The 22,346-nt window shown below is 40.6% G+C and overlaps 1 protein-coding gene and 1 pseudogene across 3 annotated transcripts in view; both read left to right on the top strand.

Moving 5' to 3' along the window:
* ZNF594 (zinc finger protein 594) overlaps positions 1-18,887 on the top strand; it is a 28,532-nt gene extending 9,645 nt beyond the window's left edge. Inside the window, exons 2-4 of one of the 3 annotated variants that reach the window (XM_037808324.1) lie at positions 7,516-7,675; positions 7,820-9,432; positions 18,647-18,887. In XM_037808324.1, the coding sequence (XP_037664252.1) occupies positions 7,840-9,432; positions 18,647-18,670 (1,617 nt within the window). In that variant the 5' untranslated portion in view covers positions 7,516-7,675; positions 7,820-7,839 and the 3' untranslated portion in view covers positions 18,671-18,887. Of the gene's footprint in view, positions 1-7,515; positions 7,676-7,819; positions 13,803-18,646 lie in introns of those variants that run through there. The other 2 variants (XM_037808322.1, XM_037808323.1) reach the window with 2 other exon arrangements.
* LOC119513283 lies at positions 1,852-2,990 on the top strand (annotated as a pseudogene).
* Positions 18,888-22,346: the final 3,459 nt, after the last annotated feature.

Raw genomic sequence — 22,346 nt, 5'->3', positions numbered from 1 at the left:
CTCAGAATTATACCTTCAAGGTTCATCCATGTTGCTATATATTTCAAGACCTTGTTGCTTCTTACTGCTGCATAGTATTCAATCGTATATATGCCACATTTTGTTTATCCACTCGTCTGTTGAAGGACACTTGGATTGTTTCCATCTCTTGGCAATTGTGAACAGTGCTGCTATGAACATTGGTGTTCAAATGTCTGTTCATGTCACTGCTTTCAAATCTTCTGGGTATATACCAGGAAGTGGAATTGCCGGATCATAGGGTAATTCGATATCTAGTTTTCTGAGAAACCACCAAACTGTCTTCCAGAGTGCTGTACCGTTATACAGTCCCAACAGCAATGACTAAGAGTTCCAATTTCTCCACATCCTCTCCAGCATTTGTAGTTTCCTGTTTGTTTAATGGCAGCCATTCTTATTGGTGTGAGATGATATCTCATTGCGGTCTTAATTTGCATCTCCCTAATAGCTAATGAAGATGAACATTTTTTCATGTGTTTTTTAGCCATTTGTATTTCCTCTTTGGAGAAATGTCTTTTCATATCTTTTGCCCATTTTATAATTTGGATGTTTGTACTATTGTCATTGAGTCATAGGATTTCTTTATATGTGCAAGATATTAGTCTCTTATCAGACACATGGTTTCCAAATATTTTCTCCCTTTGGGTTGGCTGCCTCTTCACCTTTTTGACAAATTCCTTTGAGGTACAGAAGCTTCTGGTTTTGAGGAGTTCCCATTTATCTATTTTTCTTTTGTTGCTTGTGTTTTGGGTGTAAAGTCTAAGAAGCAACCTCCTAATACGAGGTCTTGAAGATGTTTCCCTACATTATCTTGTGATACTTTCTTATATTGAGGTCTTTGATCTACTTCGAGTTAATTTTTGTATAGGGTGTGAGATAGGGGTCCTCTTGCATTCTTTTTGTTATGGCTATCCAGTTCTGTCAACCCCATTTGTTGAAGAGACTGTTCTGTCCCAGTTCAGTGGGTTTGGGGGCCTTATCAAAAAACGGTAAACTATGTGTGCCAGTTTGTATATATTATGTCCCCCAGAAAAAGCCATATTCTTTGCTGCAGTTTTGTGGGGGCAGTTGTATTAATGTTGATTAGGTTGAAATCTTTGAGTGTTTCCATGGAGATGTAACTCGATCAACTGGGCGAGACCTTTGATTGGATAATTTCTGTGGAGGTGTTACCCCACCCATTCAGGGTGGGTCTTTATTAAATCACTGGAGTACTTTAAAAAGAACAACTAAGAGTGACATTTTAGAAGAGCTGCAGCTGAGAGACACATTTTGAAGACAGCCATTGGAAGCTGACACTGCCATTTTGGAGAAAGCCATTTTGAAACCAGAATTCTGAAGCAGACACCAGTCACTTGCCTTCCCAGCTAACAGAGGTTTTCTGGATGCCACTGGCCATCCTCCAGTGAAGGTACCCCATTGTTGACGCCTTACCTTGGACACTTTATGGCCTTAAGACTGTAACTGGAGTAAGGCAGTGGCGGGGGAAGGCACCAGTGGGGCGGACGGGCGGGTTGAAGGAGGGAAGCGAGCGAGCGAAGTCCCAGTGCACGCCGCGGCGGCCCAGGTACCCTCCCCTTCCGGGCGTGAGGCGCTGTGAGAAGAGCTGGACCGAACGGACCCGAACCGGCAACGAGGAGCCGCTATCGCGCCCTAGCCCGGCCTTCTTCGACTTCGGCGCTTCGGTCTTGGGGTCCCGGGTTCCTCAGCACACCCAGCTCCAGCCGCCCCCAGAGCCTGCTTCCAGTCCTTCGGAAGTCCCGGCACCAGCCCGGGCCCTTGGCGGGGAGGATGACGGAGCTGCAGTCGGCACTGCTACTGCGAAGACAGCTGGCAGCCTCCCTCTTCAGCTCAGCACCTTCCGGCCGCGGTGGCCCTGGCGCCAGCCCGAGCATACCCAACCGTCCGGTGTCCCGAGTGTCGCGCGGCAGGCGGACCAAGGCGTTGCCATGACCTTCCTGCCGTGCACCCCCCACGGCAACGGGCTGCTCTGCGCAGGCTTCAGCCAGGACCCAGATGCTTTGCATGTGGGATGGAAAACGGATTCCGAGTCTGTAACACACTGATCCACTGAAAGACAAAGAGAAACAAGAATTTCTAGAAAGAGGAGTTGGCCATGTTGAACCATTATTTTGCTGCAACTTTAGCTTTAGCTGGTGGTAGGAAAAAGCCTAACATCCTCCCAGCAAAGTGATGATATGGGACAACCTGAAAAAGAAGACTGTTGTTGAAATAGAATTTTCTATAGAAATCAGAGCAGTCAAATTGCGGTGAGAGAATTGTGGTTGTCTTGGATTCCATAATTAAGGTGTTCGCGCACAATCCCCATCAGCTGCACGTCTTTGAGACCTGCTGTAGTCCTGAAGGTCTTTGTGTTTTGTGTCCAAATAGCAACAACTCTCTCCTGGTCTTGCTGGGCACACACTTATGCCATGTGCAGCTTGTGGACCTGGTCAGCACCAAGAAGCACCCTATGGACATTCCACCCACAAGGGCATGCTGAGCTGTGTTGCCCTCAACTTACAGGGAACAAGAATTGCAGCCGCCTCAGAAAAAGGGACCCTTTTAAGAATATTTGATACTTCATCAGGGCTTTTAATGCAGGAACTACGGAGAGGATCTCAGGCAGTGAACATTTATTGCATCAGCTTCAACCAGGACGCCTCATTCATCTGTGTGTCCAGCGGCCATGGCACAGTGCACGTCTTCGCTGCCGAGGACCCTACAAGGAACAAGCAGTCCAGTTTGACAGCAGCCACTTTCCTTCCAAAATACTTCAGTTCCAAATGGAGTTTTTCCAAATTTCAGGTTCCCTCAGGCTCTCCATGCATTTGTGCCTTTGGAACAGAGCCAAATGCCCTCATTGCAATTTGGGCAGATGGCAGTTACTATGATTCCTCTTCAGTCCCAAGGGGGAATACACATGGGATGTCTATGGCCAGTGCCTAGAAATGACTGAGAATAAGCTGTGACTCTCCAGGGAGCTCAACAAAAATCCAGTGGAAGGCTTTTCAGCAGGTTTGATAGATGACAATGATCTCTACCGATGGGAAGTCCTTATTATTGGTCCTCCAGATACTCTTTATGAAGGTGGTGTTTTTAAGGCTCATCTTACTTTCCCAAAAGATTATCCCCTCCGGCCTCCTAAAATGAAATTCATTACAGAAATCTGGCATCCGAATGTTGATAAAAATGGTGATGTGTGCATTTCTATTCTTCATGAGCCTGGGGAAGATAAATATGGTTATGAAAAGCCAGAGGAACGTTGGCTCCCTATCCACACCGTGGAAACCATCATGATTAGCGTTATTTCTATGCTGGCAGACCCTAATGGAGACTCACCTGCTAACGTTGATGCTGCGAAGGAATGGAGGGAAGACAGAAATGGAGACTTTAAAAGGAAAGTTGCCCGTTGCGTAAGAAAAAGTCAAGAGACTGCTTTTGAGTGACATTTATTCAGCAGCTAGTAACTTCACTTATTTCAGGAGATAGGAAGACTTGCATTTTCTCTACTTTTCTCTGAAGAGAATCATCATCAGTATTTTCCTTTTCCTGCTGAAGAAGCTAATGCTATATAAAGCTGGGTTCTCACTTCTAAAATACCTGATTGTCTCCAATTGAGAAACATGGCACTGTTTTTCCTGCACTCTACCCACCTATTGCTGGACTTCTGATGTAACTAGTTGGCAAACACTGGCTGGAACTGGGCTGCAATAAAACATGCCAGTTATCAATGCTGACAAGAGCCTAACAAGTGCCAACTTACAGATGATTACGCATTTTGAATTCTAATGAACTGTTTTAACCTTCAGGAAGAATTGTAAAGACCTGTACATAGCACAACATGATCCGGATAATATATATACTGTTCATGTACATCCACAAATACACCTTGTACCAAATAATGCTTTCTTGTAGTAGAATAAGAATCGTGTAAATTCTAAAAGATTTTAGCAGGTTTTCTTTCCCTATTCATTGTTTCTTATCAGTTTTTCAAGACTCCTTAAAGCATGTCAGATGAAAAGCAATTAGGATTAAAAGTTTCCATTTAATTTCCTTTTAAACCATTGAGGCTTCATTAAACTCTTTTCACTTACTTAACTTTTGTATCTTCCTTGTTCTGACACACTACCCTTTGCTTTATCCCTTCTGTTTGCCAGAAAGTTCTTAATCATTTAGTTCAAATACTGAAATACTGAATAAACAATTACTTGATTTTTATGATGACTTCGGAAGATTGGTCATCATTAGGTGCTTCGTCCTTTTTGTAATCTAGTTGCACCCATCTCTTGGATTGGATGTAGCAATAACATTTTTGGCTGTTGAGAGCTCTTGAACCCATCATTACCCCTGAGAACTAAAAAGCATTGGTTCTGAATTCAGTTTATTGAAATTCAGACCAAACAATACAATATTCTAATTTGGTTTCATTTTGCCCTCCAGTTGCCTAATGTTAAGGTTGGATAAATAAAGCATGCAGAGCTATAGGCTTTCTACTTAACTTCTGGGTTTGCTATTAAAAATGCTATTTACCTTCATACCCCTTTCATTGGCCCTTCCTAATTCTTTGCCTCTATTCTTCTACACTGCAGATTTTTCTCACCTATTGTACAAAGAAATTGTGATGTATATTTTCATGTAATTTGATTTTGGAATTCTGTCACCTTATGTAGTGAGTTCTTCCAAAATATAATTTTTTTCCAATTAAAAAAAAAAAAAAAAAAAAAAGACTGTAACTGTATAACCAAATAAACCCCCTTTATAAAAGCCAATCCATTTCTAGTATTTTGCAAAAAGGCAGCATTAGCAAACCAGAATATCGTGTATCTGGGGGTTTATTTCTGAACTCTCAATTTGATTCCATTGAATAATATGTCTATCTTTATGCCAGTACCATGCTGTTTTGACCTCTGAAGCTTTATAGTAGGCTTCAAAGTCTGGAAGTGTAAGTTCTCCCACTTTGTTCTTCTTTTTTAGGATGTTTTTGGCAATTCGAGGCCCCTTTCCCTTCCAAATAAATTTGATAACTAGCTTTTCCAAGTCTGCAAAGTAGGTTGTTGGAATTTGGATTGGGATTATGCATTGAATCTGTAGATCAGTTTGGGTAGAATTGACATCTTAACAATATTTAGTCTTCCTATCCATGAGCATGGAATATTTTTCTACCTTTTTAGGTCCTTTTTTTATTTATTTTAGTAAAATTTTGTAATTTTCTATGTAGAGGTCTTTTACTTCCTTGGTTAAGTTTATTCCTAGATACTTGATTTAGTTGCTATTGTGAATGGAATTTTTTTTTTTATTGCCTCTTCAGTTAGGTCGTTACTAGTGTATAGGAACATTACCAACTTCTGTGCATTAATCTTATATCCCACTACTCTGTTGAATTTGTTTATTAGCTCAAGTAGCTTTTTGGTTGAATTCTCAGGATTTTTCAAATATAAGATCATATCATCTGCAAATAATGACAGATTTACTTCTTCCTGTCCTATTTGGATACCTTTTATATCTTTATCTTGGCGAATTGTTCTGGCTAGCACTTCTAGCACGATGTTGAATAACAGTGGTGACAGTGGGCATCTTTGTCTCATTCCTGATCTTAGAGGGAAGGCTTTCAGTCTCTCACCATTGAGTACCATGCTGGCTGTGGGTTTTTCATATACACCCTTTATCATATTGAGGAAGTTTCCTTCAATTCCTACCTTTTGAAGTATTTTTATCATAAAGGGATGTTGAATTTGTTGAATGCTTTTTCAGTGTCTATCGAGATGATCATTTGATTTTTCCCTTTTGATCTGTTAATGTGTTGAATTAATTAATTGATTTTCTTATGTTGAACCACCCTTGCATGCCAGGAATGAACCCCACTTGGCCGTGGTGTATAATTTTTTAATGTGCCTTTGGATTCGATTTGCAAGTATTTTGTTTAAGATTTTTGCATCTATATTCATTAGGCAGATTGGCCTATAGTTTTCCTTTTTTGTAGTGTCGTCATCTGGTATCAGAGTGATATTAGCTTCATAAAATGAGTTAGGTAGTGTTCCTTTCTTCAGTTTTTTGAAAGAGTTTAAGCAGGAATGGTGTCAATTGTTTTTGGAAAGTTTGGTAAAATTCATCACAGGCTTTTTGTGATACAATTTTACAGTCACACTCACCCTCCCTTCTTTATGTTGTTTCACCTCTGCCAGTGTTTCTTAGCTAGGAGACACGTGGAAGATAATTAAAGTGGGCTGTCAACATGGTTTCTCCTTTCAGTGCCCTCTCCTCTGCAACTCTGATGTCAAACTGGATTGCCACAGGGAAGCCCCACTTCCTTTGTGACAACCCCCTCCCCCCATAACCCTAGCTCTCTTCACTCTAATCAAAAGATCCTTGAATATGCCTTTCAGGAGTATGATGCTTTGGGAGATATCAGTACATGGCCCTTTTATTGAAGATGGAGTTCCTCTCATTTGTCATTTTTTTCATTGTTTTCATTGTGTTTTGAGAAATGCCTTTACTCCAATAATCTGTTTCTGAATTTTGAACAAAATATCAAATAAATAAAAACACCTTAGGGGAAGATAATGACAAAGCCAGTTCTTTTTAGTAGTTGATTTGAAGTTATTTAAATGAAATTCAGCCTGGATATGGAGGTTTGTCCTAGGGGAACATGACTTAATAATAGTTCGTGGACTCACAAGGGAAAGATTAATTCTCATAACAACTCTAGGAGGTAAGTACTATTATTAGCTCCATTTTTTAGATGAAGAGTCTGAGGCACAGAGAGTTGCAGTGACTTGCCAAGGTCCCAGCCAGTAAGTGCTGGAACCAGGATTTAAACCCAGGCAATTTGCTCTATCTATAATCTATCTCTTAATCACTATGCTTTATTGCCTCTCATTTACTTCTAGAAGATTAACTAAAGAGTTCATATCATAGGGCCAAGGTGACTCTCTCAAGGAGCTAAAAAAATGTGGTTTTGTGGCTGGGCAAGGTCACAGATTTTATGATATGGACACCCAAATCCAATAAATTCATCTACCTTCCAGTTACAAGAGGATATAAAATTGCTATATATATAGCCACTATTTCATTAAGACACCAGAAAGAAAAATACCAGTCTGATAATAGGAGAATTGATTCCTATTGAAATGACAGCTAAACGTTTTTATTCCAAGAAAGTAGTTTCAGATTTGCTTAACTGCCGTGATATATTGGGAAGAACAGGTAGTGCAACAGTTGTTAATTAATTACCTCACAGCTCCAAATCTACCTTTCTTTGCTTTGCTTGTGTTACTAGAGCTGGGCCCTGTAAACATTTCTCCTTTGCCAGTTGGCACAAGATTTAGACTTTGTAAAGAGAGGAAGCTGGAGGGAGAAGGCATGGGCACAGAAAGAAGGAACTTCTCTTCCTGTTTGTTTTGGGTATGGCTACCAGCGGATCAACTTGTGGAAAGCTTGGTGGCAATCTAGTGGGCCTGGCCATACCCTCCAGCTAGTTTCTCATCCATCCAACAGGCCATTTCTTGTGACCAGCTTCAGGACTGCCCACCTCCAGTGAAGTTTCTCCACCACCCTGCAGGCCACTCCCACAGACCTGCTCCAGCCCACACCCTGGCAAGCTGCTTTACCACATACCAGCGTGTGTTCCTGTGGTAGCCACAACCTCTCTACTAAGGTCTGAATCTCAGTTTTAGGGGGGAGGAGTCTCCTTCTAAGTTCTTTGTTCCTCCCTTGTATGTTCTCTCTTAGCTTTCCCAATATGGGGAAGAAGTGATATTTGTATGTTAAGAATTATAAAATGATCTACTTATCATTTCAGATTCTGAGACCAAGAATAAGATGAAAGAATGGAAGTCAAAGATGGAAAGTTCTGAAGAAAAAGATTTGGCAAGGGCTGAATCAGAAAGACTCCAAAGACAGACCTCCCAAGAATGTGGGTTGGTAGAAACCAGTAACCCTGAAGACAGGTTAGTAAGGCTTTGGGTAAGCCCCTCAGAGGATGCAATAAGACATACCCCTTCCCAAGAGAGAGGTATCAGTGAAGTGAATCTCATCCCCAAGAAAGCCACTGCAGGAGAAAGAGGCCAGGAATGTAATGAAGAAGAAAAAATCCTTTCTTTAGGAGAAAGACTCCACAGATATCAAAACTTGGATCAAAGCTTCAAACGGAAGTCAGGACTAACTGAACATCAGAAAATTCATAATATAAAGAAAACCTATGAGTGTAATGAATGTGGAAAAACTTTCAACCAGAGCTCAAACCTGATTATACATCAAAGAATTCATACAGGAAAGAAACTATATGTATGTAATGAATGTGGGAAAGACTTTAATCAAAGTTCAAACTTTACTATACATCAGAGAATTCATACAGGAAAGAAACCTTATATGTGTAATGAATGTGGAAAGGACTTCAATCAGAGCTCTAATTTGATTAGACATAAGCGAATTCATAGTGGGGAGAATCCCTATGAATGTAAAGAGTGTGGGAAGACCTTCAGGGGGAGCTCAAACTTGGCCCTACACCAGAGAATTCACAGTGGAGGGAAGCCTTATGTATGTAATGAGTGTGGGAAAGCCTTCAATCAGAGCTCAGATCTTACTGTACATCACAGAATTCACACTGGAGAGAAACCCTATGAATGTTATGAATGTGGGCAAACATTCAGTCAAAGTTCACACCTTGTCACGCATCAGAGAATTCACACTGGAGAGAAACCCTTCAAGTGTAATGAATGTGAAAAAGCCTTCAGGCAGCGTTCACGCCTCACAGAGCACCAGAGGCTCCATAGTGGAGAGAAACCCTACGACTGTTATGAATGTGGGAAGTCCTTCAGTGGACTCACAGCTTTTCTTAAACATCAGAGATTACATACCGGAAAGAAACAAGAATGTGAAAAAGCATATACTCCTGACTTGGACCTTACTGAACAACAGAGAATTCATAGGAAAGAAAAACCTTATGGGTGTATGGAGTGTGGAAAAACTTTCCAGGGAAGTTCAGATCTAATTCGACATTGGATAATTCATACTGGAGAGAAACCCTATGAATGTAGTGAATGTGGGAAAACCTTCAGCCAGAGGTCACACCTTGTTACACATCAAAAAATTCATACTGGAGAGAAACCCTATCAGTGCAATGAATGTGGGAAAGCCTTCAGGCAGCGTTCACTCCTTATTCAGCATCGGAGAATCCATAGTGGTGAGAAACCCTGTGAATGTAAGGAATGTGGAAAAACCTTCATTTGGCGTACAGCTTTTCTTAAGCATCAGAAACTTCATGCTGGACAGAAACTTGAAGAAAATGGGAAAAACTTCCGCAAGGATGAGTTGCTTAGGGAAGAGCAGAGAATTCTCAAAGAAGAGAAAGCTTATCAGTGTAATCAGTGTGGCAGAACTTTCCAAGGCAGCTCAGACTTCACCAGACATCAGGTAATTCATATAGGAGAGAAACTATATGAATGTAAAGAATGTGGGAAAACTTTCAATCACAACTCTGACCTTATGAGACATCACAGAATTCACAGTGGAGAAAGACTTTATGTGTGTAACAAATGTGGGAAATCTTTTAGGGGTAGCTCAGATTTCATTGAACACCATCGTGTTCATACTGGGGAGAAACCCTATGAATGCCCTGAATGTGGGAAAGCCTTCATTCAGAACTCACACCTTATTAGTCATCAGAGAATTCACACTGGAGACAAATACTTTGAGTGTAGCAACTGTGGGAAGGCCTTCAGTGGGTACACAACTTTTCTTAAACATCAGAAACTTCATATTGGAAAGGAATTTGGGGAATGTGAGAGAGTCTTCAAACAGGACTTCCTCTGATAGGTACTGGAACCTAATGAATGTAGGAAAAGCCAGATGGAGACCACATCGTATTGTACTACAGAGGATTTTATTGTTGAAAAACCATTTGAAAGTAGGAAAACATTAGAGAGGTTTTACTGGATGGAAAATATACAAGTGTAATCAGGCAGAAAAGCTCTTGGCCATAACAGCCTTTTCTCTGCCTCAGAGTTGACAGTGGAATATGGGCCTATGGATATAATTGTTTGAGAATGTCTTAGGGCTTCTGTCATTATTAAAATCACTAGAAATCACCTTGGCAACAACCCCCAAACTAAATTATTCATGAGCCATTTCAATCTTGACTATCTGGTCCAGTATGAATCTGCTTTAAGTACTTTAGGGTGGTTAAATCTTTCTCTGGGATAAATTCTTCCCCTTAGTTATATATTTTATAAATATTTCCCTTTTTCTTCCTTTCAAAAATATGTTTTTGTTAACTTAATAGCTGAAGACCAGGATACAAGAACCAGAGGAGGTGTTTCCCAAGAAAGAGTAGTGACTACTAGTAGTATCAGGAAATGAAAGAGCAAGAGGCAGGAAAGCAAGAGGTTTGGGGAATAGACTGAGTGCCAGGGCAGGGCACTTAGGTGAGATGAGTTGGTGGGAGTTAGAAGAAAGCATCTAATTTGAAATGTCAGAGGTGATTGGAGAAAGAGCAGTTTTGTCTTGAGCAGGAAGTTTTTACCTGAAGGCAGCTTATTTGAGGATTGAGAAGTATAACAGAACTTTGAGAAGATGCCAATCATAATTTAGTCTGATAACTGATATTGGTAATTAGGCCCTGCCGATCTGTGCAATTAAATTCAATTGTCAAATATTTCTTATATTCTGTACTACTGATAGATTGTATCATTATTTAAATAAGTCATCAGATAAGAGTGTTATGGAAGGAGACGATGTAAGTCAAGGAGAATTTCAACCTCAGCTTTCCTTGATGGGAGTAATTTGTGAGATGCCGGAAAGGGGTCATGCCAGTTACCTTTGGCTCCATCCTCTCCTCTAGCTCAGTGGTTCTCAGCCAGGGGTAGTTTGGCCCCTCCACCCAAGGACATTTCACAATGGAAACATTTTTGGCTATCACAGCTTAGTGGATAGAGGCTAGAGCTGTTGCTAAGTCTCTTACAGTGCACAAAACAGCTCCCTACAATAAAAAGTTATCTGGCCCAAAATGTCACTACTGCCAAGGTTGAGAAACCCTGCCTGTGGACATTTAGAATGCCGGTCAACTGGAGACCATTAAAAGCAGGGATTTCAGTGTGATGTGGGCCATGGTAGTATCCCAAGGACCTGGTCAAAACTTTTAGTTTGGTGAACTGTTTCAAGCAAGGCAATGTGGTATACTGAAGGGAGCACAAGCTTTAGAAGCAGTCACACATGGGTCTGAATCCACACTTTGCCATACATCTTGGCTTTGTGACCTGGAGCAAATATCTTAACCCCAATCCTAAAAAATATGGCCTGGTAAAGTTCATAGCATCAGGAGCTATGGCTTCTCCAGAGGGGCATCCAGAAGTGGAATGTCTTGAAGTAGAAAAGTCCATCCACACTGTCACTGAAAGCTGGCTGCTTACAGATGATGTATAGTGCAGGCATTCTGGAAGCCTGCCTTCCTCCATCACCTGCCTCAAAAATTTTAGCTCTCACATGAACTAATAATCTGTTTACATGAAAATATCTTTAAATTATTTGGGAAGCAAAATGAATCCAAGTAAATCAGTGATATTCCTGGGTTAAAAATTAAACATACTTAAAATGTTTGAGTTATCCAAGATTCTAACTAATCAAGACCTTTAGCATTCTGTTATTATAAAAGAAAGGAACCGGGAATTTATTCCCAAAAGCCTATTTTACTCCTTTACCTTTCTTTACAGTGCTGTACAGTGAGAGTTGATGTTTATAAGGGTAACCGGATACTGAAAGGGACTAGGAGGTAATTTAATGCAGTGGTTTCCAACTTTTTAAACATCAAGGCTCTCTTTAGTAGTCTCCTCTGCCTTATGGTTTAAAAGATTTTGTTTACCAATCTGCATTTATTAAGGAATTGTTCTCTTATTTTTTGCCGTTCAAATGCATGTGTAACCACCAATCATGGTTCTGATTGGCATGACATAATCATATGAAGGTGCTAAAATTTCAGACCAAAGCAAGCAATATTTTCATTGGTGTTTTTATCCCTTTTTCGGGCAAATATATGATTTGCCTTGGGCTTTTTAAAATTAACTATTGCTTGAAGACCCCAGATGGAAAATTAACCTTTACATTCCATCCCCCGTAGAGCTTAAGTTGTAGTGGATGTTTCAGACTTTTGAAAACCAGGAAAACAATTAATTGTTACAGTTTGGAAATGTTTCAACCATGAAATGTTGAAATAAAAGTTACTCAACAAGTATTTATTGAGTCTAATATGTGCCAGGGACCATAATTAGATGGGGCTAGAAAAAGACAGTGTTTGTTCTTTGAGGAACTTACAGTCTAGTAGGGGCTGAGGGAGAACAAAAGATTTAATCTTTAATTAAGCAGGTAATTCATGGGAAATGAAGGCCCATTCAAAGCTTTCTTGGTAGAAGTAAACATAGCAGTGTCCAATTTGTAAACCTGAATTCCACAGACTAAGATGAACCTGTTAGGGAAAAGCCTTCATTAGAACTTTGAGAAAAGAGCCTAAAGTGTAAAAGTTTGCCTTCATGAGGCCTTAAACAGCTAAAGAAGTAAACTCCAGGAGGACTAACGCTGAGAGAAAATCAGAACCTCTGTGGAACAGGGGTGACTGGGTTAGGAGAAGTTTCTCCATATAAATATTTCATAAGAAACAAGACTGTTCCTACCAACCTTGGCAGAGAGAGTGTGTTAGTACAATTGGGGAGGGTAATATTATTCAATAAGTTGCCCATTTAGTCCAGTTTTCTTGATTTTTGATTTCCTTATTTAAAGTGAGGCCACCACCATCACCTCTTGCTTGTATTGTTATCACAGCCTCCTAACCCACCTCTTTTTCAACCCTTTCTCTACTCTGCAACATGAATAATCTTTCTTTAGAACAGATCTGACAGTCCCATTCCCTCTCAAAATTTCTGCAGTGGCTTCCTACTAATCTCAGCATGAAGTCCCAAGGCCTTAACACCACATGCACAGTGATCTGACTCCATTCATCCAGTCATTCAGTAAATATTTATTGATATGTATCAAGCACTTGGGACTACCAAGAAGGGTGAGCAAAAATAAACAGTCTCTGCCCTGATAGAGTTAAGAATAGTACAGGAGGAAAAAAAAAAGAATAGAGGAGAGATTAATCAGAATCACACACAAAAAATGTAAAATTACAACCAGATAAGCGTCACAAAAGAGAGGCATGTGATACTACAGTGGGGAGTTTGGTCTAGATGGAGAGGGCATTCTGAAAAGTGTTTTATCTTTCCTTCCTTCTAAGTCCAACATTTATCCCTGAACTATCTGAACTATCCAGTTCCCCAAAAGGCCTGAGCATCACCTTCTTGCCCTATGGCCTTTCCACAAGCTGTTCCTCTGCCAAGAATGCCCCCTTCTTCCTTACCTAGCTCCATTATTTTTAGCACTTAGGTGTTGGGTACTATGATAAGCACATGACATCTATTTTTTCTTGTGTTCTTTGCCTCAGTCCTAGTTGATAAGGACTACTGTTATCCCCATTGTTAAATAGGAAACTAAGGTCTAGGAAGGCAAAGTAATTTGCCCACAGGCTCACAACTAATAAACTGGAATTCAAACCCAGGCCTGCCTAACTCCAAATTCCATTTTCGTAACTACCGTTAAAATTGTCTCCCAATTCCTTCACATTCAGGCATCAATCACTCTGGGGCGGCTTCCCTGATAAACTAGATACAGTTAAATGCTTTCTCTGTGCTCCCACAGGCCGTAATAATCAAAGTACAGTAATTATTATTTACTTGTCGCCTTCACTGGACTATGAGTTCTTTCTGGACAGGGACTGGATTCTTTTCATCTTTGTAGGGTCAGTCATTATGGACAGAAAGAGCCCCACCCTCCCAGAAGAGACGTCGGTTCACCTGGGCCGGAAGTGTGGCCCCCCTTCGGGCTTGTCTAGGAAAAGTGGAGGACTCAACTCGGTGTCCATTCGGCGTGTCGGGAGTACCAGGGGGTGGAGCCAGGCGATTGGTTGGCTGCGGGCCGAGGGGATCTGGACCGGAAGCCATCGCGGCGAGCATCCCAGTGATGAGTCGGGGCTGGGCGCAGTGGCCGCGGAGGCAACGTGGAGTGAGAGGAAGACAGAGAGTGGCCTGGAAATGAGATCGGGCAGGGGCCGTGTGTGCAGAGCTGGGCGCCCGGCGCGGGTCTTCCGGTTCTGCTTATCTGGCCACACCGCCGGGGTCACTCGTCTGGCCTGGCCCCCACGACTCGGGCTCCCACTCGCGCCCCCATCATCTGGGCCCTGCAGCTTTGGGGCCCTCCCGGGCACTTACGCAGCCCCTAGCCCTCGGGCGCCGCTGGCTTCTAGCCGGGGACCAGCAGGATGGCTCTTGCTACCCAGGCATCTAGAGAACTGTTATTTCAGTGTCCAAAGACGCTGTAGGATAACTTCGGGCGCTGTCCCCAGGGGTCTGGGCGACGAGTCCACGCACAAGGCGACCCCTGTAAGCAGGAACGTGCACGAGAGTGGAGACTGGGTCTCGCTGGGTAAGGAGTGTCTTCAGCAAGTGGAAGGTTATTCATGGAAAACTTTTGACCTTCACAAAATGAAATTCTCCGGGATTGGATGGTATGTCAGGATGGGCTTCTTAGGTTTTAGGCAGGGATAACAGACTTCTAAGTCCTTCTGGGGTACAGAACAGTCTCTGCTCCCTGTTTTGATATAACTTTTCTCTAAAAAGTCAGAGGCTCACTAGCCAAATCCCCATTCTCACACATACACACACGCACACACACACATACTTCCTCTTGCAAATAAGGTGTAAGACATCTTTTAGTTTTACGTTTTACCTAAGGCCCACTAGGACCCTGCACCCCAAATTCTCTCCCTTTACAGGTAGGACTGAGGTGCTTCATGAAATGTTCTCCAGTCCTGGTGCATTCAGGCTTAGCAGTGGTGGAAGAGTTAAGGGCCAGAAATTAGCTATAGTAATATCCTAGATCTAGTTAATCCTCTAGCACCAACTCTGTTCTCTTGGCCTTCTGCCTTTTCCCTCTTCAATCTATATCCTCCCCTTATCTCCTCTACCCTCTTTGATCAGAAGTCCTGCAATAAACGCAGGGATATAGGCCTACACTTAACTAATACGGTGCTGACTTGAGCACAAATCTAAAATCTGCTATGTGATAAACCATATTTAGAGGCCTAAAATCAGACTGCTCCCAAATCCAGAATATTTTCACTTTAAATCAGAGACTCACACAGTATGTGTTACTTTAGAAAAAGTACTTTCATGGTAGTGAGACAGGTAAATAATAGAGGAAGACAGGAAATAGACCAGTTTTGAGACTTAAAAGAGTCCAAAGAGGGAATGAGATATTCCAGAATTATAATATGGGAGTTGAGAGGAACAAAACAGATAAAAGATATAAGAATGAGTAACTGAGAACAAAGAAAGGAGGAAAGAGTCAAATGATTTTAAGCTTGGGAAAAATATGACAGTGTATACTGAAAAGTTAAATTTTGTGTTTCCCCTAACACCTAGCACTTACAATGTGGCAGGCACCATTCTAAGTGCTTTATATTAATTCATTTAATCATTATCAACTGTAGTAGAAACCCTATGAAGTAGGTGAGGCACAGAGAAGTTAACAAACATGTCCAGAATTGCACAGAGAGTGACTGAACCAAAATAGTCTGGTTCCAGAATGTATACTCTCAACCACATCACTATACTGCTTCTTAGAAAGGCCTTCTAAAGGAGGTGGACCCTGAATTGGACTTGGAAGGCAGAGTTGGACTTGGCTAGGTAGAAGAACACAGGGTATTTAGAGGAGCAGTTTTGTGTTGGGCTCTGTGCTGGTTTGAATCTATTACATCCACCACAAAAGCTGTGTTCTTTAATGCAATCTCGTGGGAGCAGACTTATTAGTCTTTTGATTAGGGTGGGACCTTTTAATTAGATCATTTCTATGGAGGTATGACCCTGCCCATTCCAGGTGGGTCTTAATTACATCATCAGAGTCCTTTAAGAGAGCTTGTGGAGAGAAGGAGCTCAGAGAAGCTGAGAGACAAATTTTGGAGAGAAGTTAAGAAATGTAATCCAGAGATTGCCCCTGGGAGAAGCAAGGAGCCAACACAGAGAGACACTTAGAGAGAAAATGCCCAGAAACATTTTGGAGACAGCTGTTGAAATCAGATGTTTGAAGTTGCTAAGCTAAGAGATGAAGCCCAGAGTTTGCCCCAGAGAAGCTAAGTAGGAATCCACAAATTCTTAAGGAGAAAGCCACTGGAATCAGAAGCTGAAAGCAATGCAACCCAGGAGCAAAGGACCAGCAGACACCAGCCATGTTGCCTTCCCAGCTAGTAGAGGTGTTCTGGAGGACATTGGCCTTTCTTCAGTGAAGGTATCGCTTATTGATGCCTTAGTTTGGACACTTTTATGACCTTAGGACTGTAACTTTGTAACCTAATAAATCCCCTTTATAAAAGCCAATCCATTTCTGGTAGTTTGCATAATGGCAGCTTTAGCAAACCAGAACAGGCTGTATTCATCCAATCACTAATTAATTACTGAGTGAAAACAATATGCCAAATATTGTTCTAGGCACTGGGATACAATAATGAACAAAAACACCAGCACCCCTGTCCTTTTGGAGTAAAGGAAAATAAGATCAGATGACTAGGTTAAGTCCAGATTATGGAACGTTTTCAAAGTCAAAGAGAGATTTTATACAATAACTAATAGGGGGAATTAAAGATTTTCAAACAGGAAAACTAAAAGCATTGTCCAGTTTGAATTGGAGCAGGAAAATCTTGGTTTCAATTTTTCTAACCAAGTAACAAAATTTAAAATACTCATCGTTTATTGGTGCTAACTCTGTGCCAGGTGTTATTCTAAGCACTTTATGTGTATTAATTCATTTATTCCTCAGAATCTCTCTTAATTAAGTACTACTACTGTCCATATTTCACACATGAGAAAACTGAGGCACAGAAAGGTTAAGTAACTTGCTCAAGGTAACGCAGCAAGTAAATGGCAGAGGCAGATCCAGGCAGGCTGTATCCATGTTCTTAACCACCCCACTCCACTAACTCTCATGATAATCTACTGGAATCCAGAAAGCCACAAGGATAGGGTCAGCGGGAAATGAGAAGGGAAAGACTGACATTGTTTTCTGAAAAAATTAATTGGGCTTCATAGGAGGGGAATGATTCAAGAATAACGTAAGATTAGAAGCTTAGGAACAGGGCATTGTCAGAGACAAGAACATTACAAAAGCATGCCAGTTTCAGAATTACGAATTTAGAAATAATCTGATTTCCAAAAGGAAATAATTACAATTTCACTTAATGATGAGATGTAGATTTTGTCCAGGAAGGCCAGCTAGTTCTTTAGCTGGGCCTTATACTGTAATTTCCAGATTTCAGGGTTGGTTCTCTACTTTCCAGGCTCAGAAATTTGATTTTGTCAGTATACCTATCTGGAATTGTCTAGGCCCAAGAAAATGGACTTGATGCTATCCAAATCACAAGAGAATTATGTGAAAATTAGGGGAAAATACAACTGTCAAATGAAGCAGAAATTGAGTGGGCTGGTCAACCTATTCTCTTTCTGTAGGAAAAACTATCAAGAAAGGTAAATTCTAATCAGAAGTTTGCTTGATGGGCATGGAAGCAAACCAGAGGAGTTACCTGGGTGGTATAAATGCAAGTGTCATTCATCTTTGATCACTTGGTGGAGACACTTGTTCTTGGAAAAGGATAGGGGTGTCTGCAAAGGGGCAGATTACTCCAGTCAGCTGGGGTCAGCCTCCTCCCCCTGAATCAGTGCTGGAGGCAACAGGCACATTTTACTGTCTTACTCCATCTTTTCTAGACTGTAACCTAGTTTTTCTTCAATGGGGTTTAATAAAATTGATTGAGTTCCCTTTCCTTGGCTATAATCATATTCCTGTCATGCCCCTCTGAAGCTGGGTCCTAGTAACCTTGATTGGACTTAGATTGTTTCAGGATCTCCTTATCTCTTTGGATTATAACCATTAAATGACCAAGAAGATGAAACTGTTAAGGATCTCACTTCTGGGGCAAAAATGGTGTAATAAATAACTTTTGAAATATCTAGGCTGCTCATGATCCACTTAGTCCTTCTCACTTACAAAGGTGGGCTCCCAGCAACATGTTTATCCTATGTTATCCCCCCCACCCCTGACAACCCCACTTCCTCCCCTGTCCCGATTGATTAGAGTAGGGGTTGACACTTGACCTAAACTGGGACAACAGATTCTCTTTTTTAAGATTTTGGAACTGGAACTAAGAAATTGTAGTTTAGCCAGGGCTGGTCTTTCAAATAAAAGAAATTTCAAGACCCAGAGGCTGGAGAGAGAGAGTCTACAGAGAGAACAATGGACCCAAATTCTGACTCAGTAGCTTTCCCTTGTGTTTCTGATGATCAGCCAAATTTAGGAACTGCTCATATAGACCATAGAGACCTAAGTTTAGTTTCGAAGCATTTCTCTTTCCTAGTTTTTAAGACCAGTTTTGAGAGTTTAGAAGCTCACCCCAAACACAGAAATGTTTTACTTTGATCATCTGTCTCCCTTTCTAACATTTGTTTTTCTCCTAGCATGAGGAAGTAAACATTTGCGCTTTTAATTTATGTTTCAGATAATGAAAAGAAAACTAAGATGAAAGAATGAAAGCTAAAGAAGAAAATTTCTGAAGAAATAGAATCAGGAGAACCAAAACAAATACCCCAGGGATCTAAATTCTTAGTAATGTGAAAACAGCTTGGAGAGGCAACAGTTAAACTCATCAGAGGCTGAACTGTAGCAGTCCCCTTTTGAAGATACAAGGTTCAGCCAAGTGAGCATTACCCTGAAAAAAAAAAAAAAAAAAAAAAAAAAACCTTATAGGGGAGGGAAAACTCAAATGTAATAAGAAAGTGAAAATTTGTGATCTGAGCCCACTTGTTATACATCAAAGAGTTTCTGCAGAGGAAAGAACCTATAGGTACAAGGCATGTGGCCAGAGCTTCAAACAGACGTCAGGACTTAGCATCAAAAAATCCATACCATAAAGAGAACCTATGAGTATAATGAATGTGGAAAGTTTTTCAGTAGAAGCTCAAACCTGGTTATGCATCAAAGAATTCACAAAGGAAAGAAACCTTGTGTTTGTAGTGACTGTGGTAAAGACTTCGGTCAGAGTTTCGGTCTCATTCAACATCAGCAGATTCATAGTGGAAAAAATTCCTGTGAATATAATCAATGTGGATAAGCTTTCATGGGAGGCTCAAACCTTATCCTGCACCAGAGAATTCACAATGGAGGGAAGCCATTTGTATGTAATAAGTGTGGGAAGGCCTTCAGTTGAATCTCAGATCTTATACATTACAGAATTCACACTGGAGAGAAACCCTATGAATGTAATGACTATGGGAAAGCATTCAGTCAGAGCTCACATCTTGTTACCCACCAGAGAATTCATACTGGGGTGGAACCCTATGAACATTACAGTAGAGAATTCATAAGGAAAAGAAACCTTATGAATGCAGAAAAACCTTTCAAGGCAGCTCAGATCTTAATAGACATCAAATAGTTCACACTGGAGAAAAACCTTACCAGTATAGTGAATGTGGAAAAGCCTTCAATTGGAACGTACTCCTTATAGAGCATCAGAGAATCCACACTGGCAAAAGACCATATAAATGTAGTGAATGTGGGAAAGCCTTTAGAGGGAGCTCACAACTTATCCAGCATCAAAGAATTCATAATAGAAAGAAAACCTATGAATGCAATGAATGTTCAAAGACCTTTAATCAGAGCTCAGATCTTGACAATAAAATTCACAGTGGAGAAAAGCCTGTGTAATGTAATGAATGTGGAAAAGCCTTCAGATGGAGCTCTGACTTTGTTAAGCACCCAGCATAGTATGAGCATATAGTAGGCACTCAACAAATTATAGATGTTTTTATCTGTAGCACCTGTAGGCAGTAATTAACCAAGACATCCCTACCCCCAAAGCCTTCTGGAAGGTTAATAGCACCACTCTGCATTTCCTGGATCCTTGAAGTCAGAAGGGGGTTGGTCTAGTATAAGTAAATAGCAAGGATTGTGGGAGGAGTAATTTATACAAATTGCCAAGGATATCTTTTTTTTTTAATTTTTATTATTATTATTTTAATTCAGTTTTATTGAGATATATTCACAGTCATCCATGGTATACAATCAACTGTTCACAGTATCATCATATAGTTGTGCATTCATCACCCCAATCTATTTCTGAACATTTTCCTTACACCAGAGAGGATCAGAATAAGAATAAAATATAAAAATAAAAAAGAACACCCAAATCAGACCCCCCTTCACACCCTTTCATTTAGTTTTTATCCCCATTTTTCTACTCATCCATCCATATGCTGGATAAAGGGAGTGCAATCCACAAGGTTTTCACAATCACACTGTCACCCTTTGTAATCTACATTGTTATACAATTGTCTTCAAGAGTCAAGGCTACTGGGTTGGAGTTTGGTAGCTTCAGGTATTTACTTCTAGCTATTCCAGTACATTAAAACCTAAAAAGTATTATCTATATAGTGCATAAGAATGTCCACCAGAGTGACCTCTCGACTCCATTTGAAATCTCTCAGCCCCTAAAGCCTTATTTCATTTCATTTTGCATCCCTTTTGGTCAAGAAGATGTTCTCAATCCCATGATGCCAGGTCCAGAGTCAACCCCAGGAGTCATAAGGGATGATATCTTTTGAGGGAAATAAATTTAGTAGTTAGTTTGAGAATTGTTACTATAATATGTGATGTTGGGATGGTAAATAGCTTTACTAATACTTAAATTCCCATTTTACTCAGAAAACTACAAGGAAGAAACAAAAAGCAACTGAGGCCGACTGACTTGCCAAAGACCCCTTGTGGTGCTAATTGAGACTTCTGCCTCCATGGGAAAGGAGGAACTGTGATAAACAGGTCACCTGACACCAACAAGTCAGCTTATCTTCACCAAATAGGCCCATCCCCACACAAACATTCTCCTGGGCAGCTTTTGCAGATTTATGGTACCCAAAGATGTCCTGCCCTAGAGGATGCATATAGCTCATGTCCTCCTTGCCTCCCCCTCCCCATTCCCCCATACCCTTTCTTTGTTCTAAGCAGGTTTATAAACTGTTTCCCTGCCACTTTGCTTTGAGCAGTAACTTTCTTTTAGTTCTGCTCCCACACATGCTCGATAAACTTTTTCTGCACCTTGGCTTTCAGAGTCTGTTTTCAACTTAATACTACAGAACTGAATTATGATTTTTCTTGGAGGGGCTAGGATTAAACTTTTAAAAGTATTGAAAGACTGGAACTTTGCAAATTTGATCATTAGAGGGGATTAATTGCTGTAGGTGGTTTAACTGGTTTTGAGAAGGTAATAATCAGGGAGAATGAAGAAATGTTTTCTTAACAAAAGGCAATTTTTAATGAACTAGGAAAGTCCTTTGAAACACTTGAATTTTCTCAAAGGAGCCAGGTGCCCTGAACCTATGTTCCCACAATGCACTGCTGAAACAACTCGCTGCACACCAATATCCCCATTACCTCATTTACCTTTTTGCCTCATTACCCTTCAGTGACATTTATCTAGCCCAAACAAAACCCACCATGGTAATCCTTATTGTCCTCCTTCTCTGAGCCTGTACCTGGGTTGAGGAAGAAAATCAGAGACCAAGATAGACTTATGCTCTGGGGCACTGAACACCACCCAGCGATCTCTAGTCAGCATTCTCTCTCATTGTCTACAATAACCACTTTAAATGTTCCCTCTCTCCTTCAACATTTAACCACCTACCACCATCCCATCTTAGCATCTGTTCTCTTACTTCACAGAGAAATCAGAGATCTTCACACAGAAATATTTTCAACTTTCTGCTCGCATCCTCATCCCTCACCCACATGCACCCAACCCCATCTTTTTTTTTTTTTTTTTTTGGTGTTGACATTGGCATTTTTAATGCAATTTTATTGAGATATATTCACATACCAATAATCCATCCAAAGAATACAATCAATGGTTCCAGTATCACCATATAGTTGTGTATTCATTGCCACAATCAATTTTAGAACATTTTCATTACTTCAAAATAAAGAAAAAAAAATAAAAATAAAAGTAAAAAAGAACACCCAAAACATCCCATGCCCCTTATTCCCTCTTATTATTTATATATATTTTTTGTCTTCATTTTATTGCTCATCTGCCCCTACACTGGATAAAGGGACTGTCAGTCACAAGGTTTTCACAATCACATAGTCACATGATAAAAGCTATATAGTTATATAATCATCATCAAGAATCAAGTGTACTGGATTACAGT

The sequence above is a fragment of the Choloepus didactylus genome, chromosome 18 (assembly GCF_015220235.1).
Source record: "Choloepus didactylus isolate mChoDid1 chromosome 18, mChoDid1.pri, whole genome shotgun sequence".
In the NCBI taxonomy this organism is placed as follows: Eukaryota; Metazoa; Chordata; class Mammalia; order Pilosa; family Megalonychidae; genus Choloepus; species Choloepus didactylus.
This window is presented reverse-complemented; position numbering and strand designations above follow the sequence as displayed.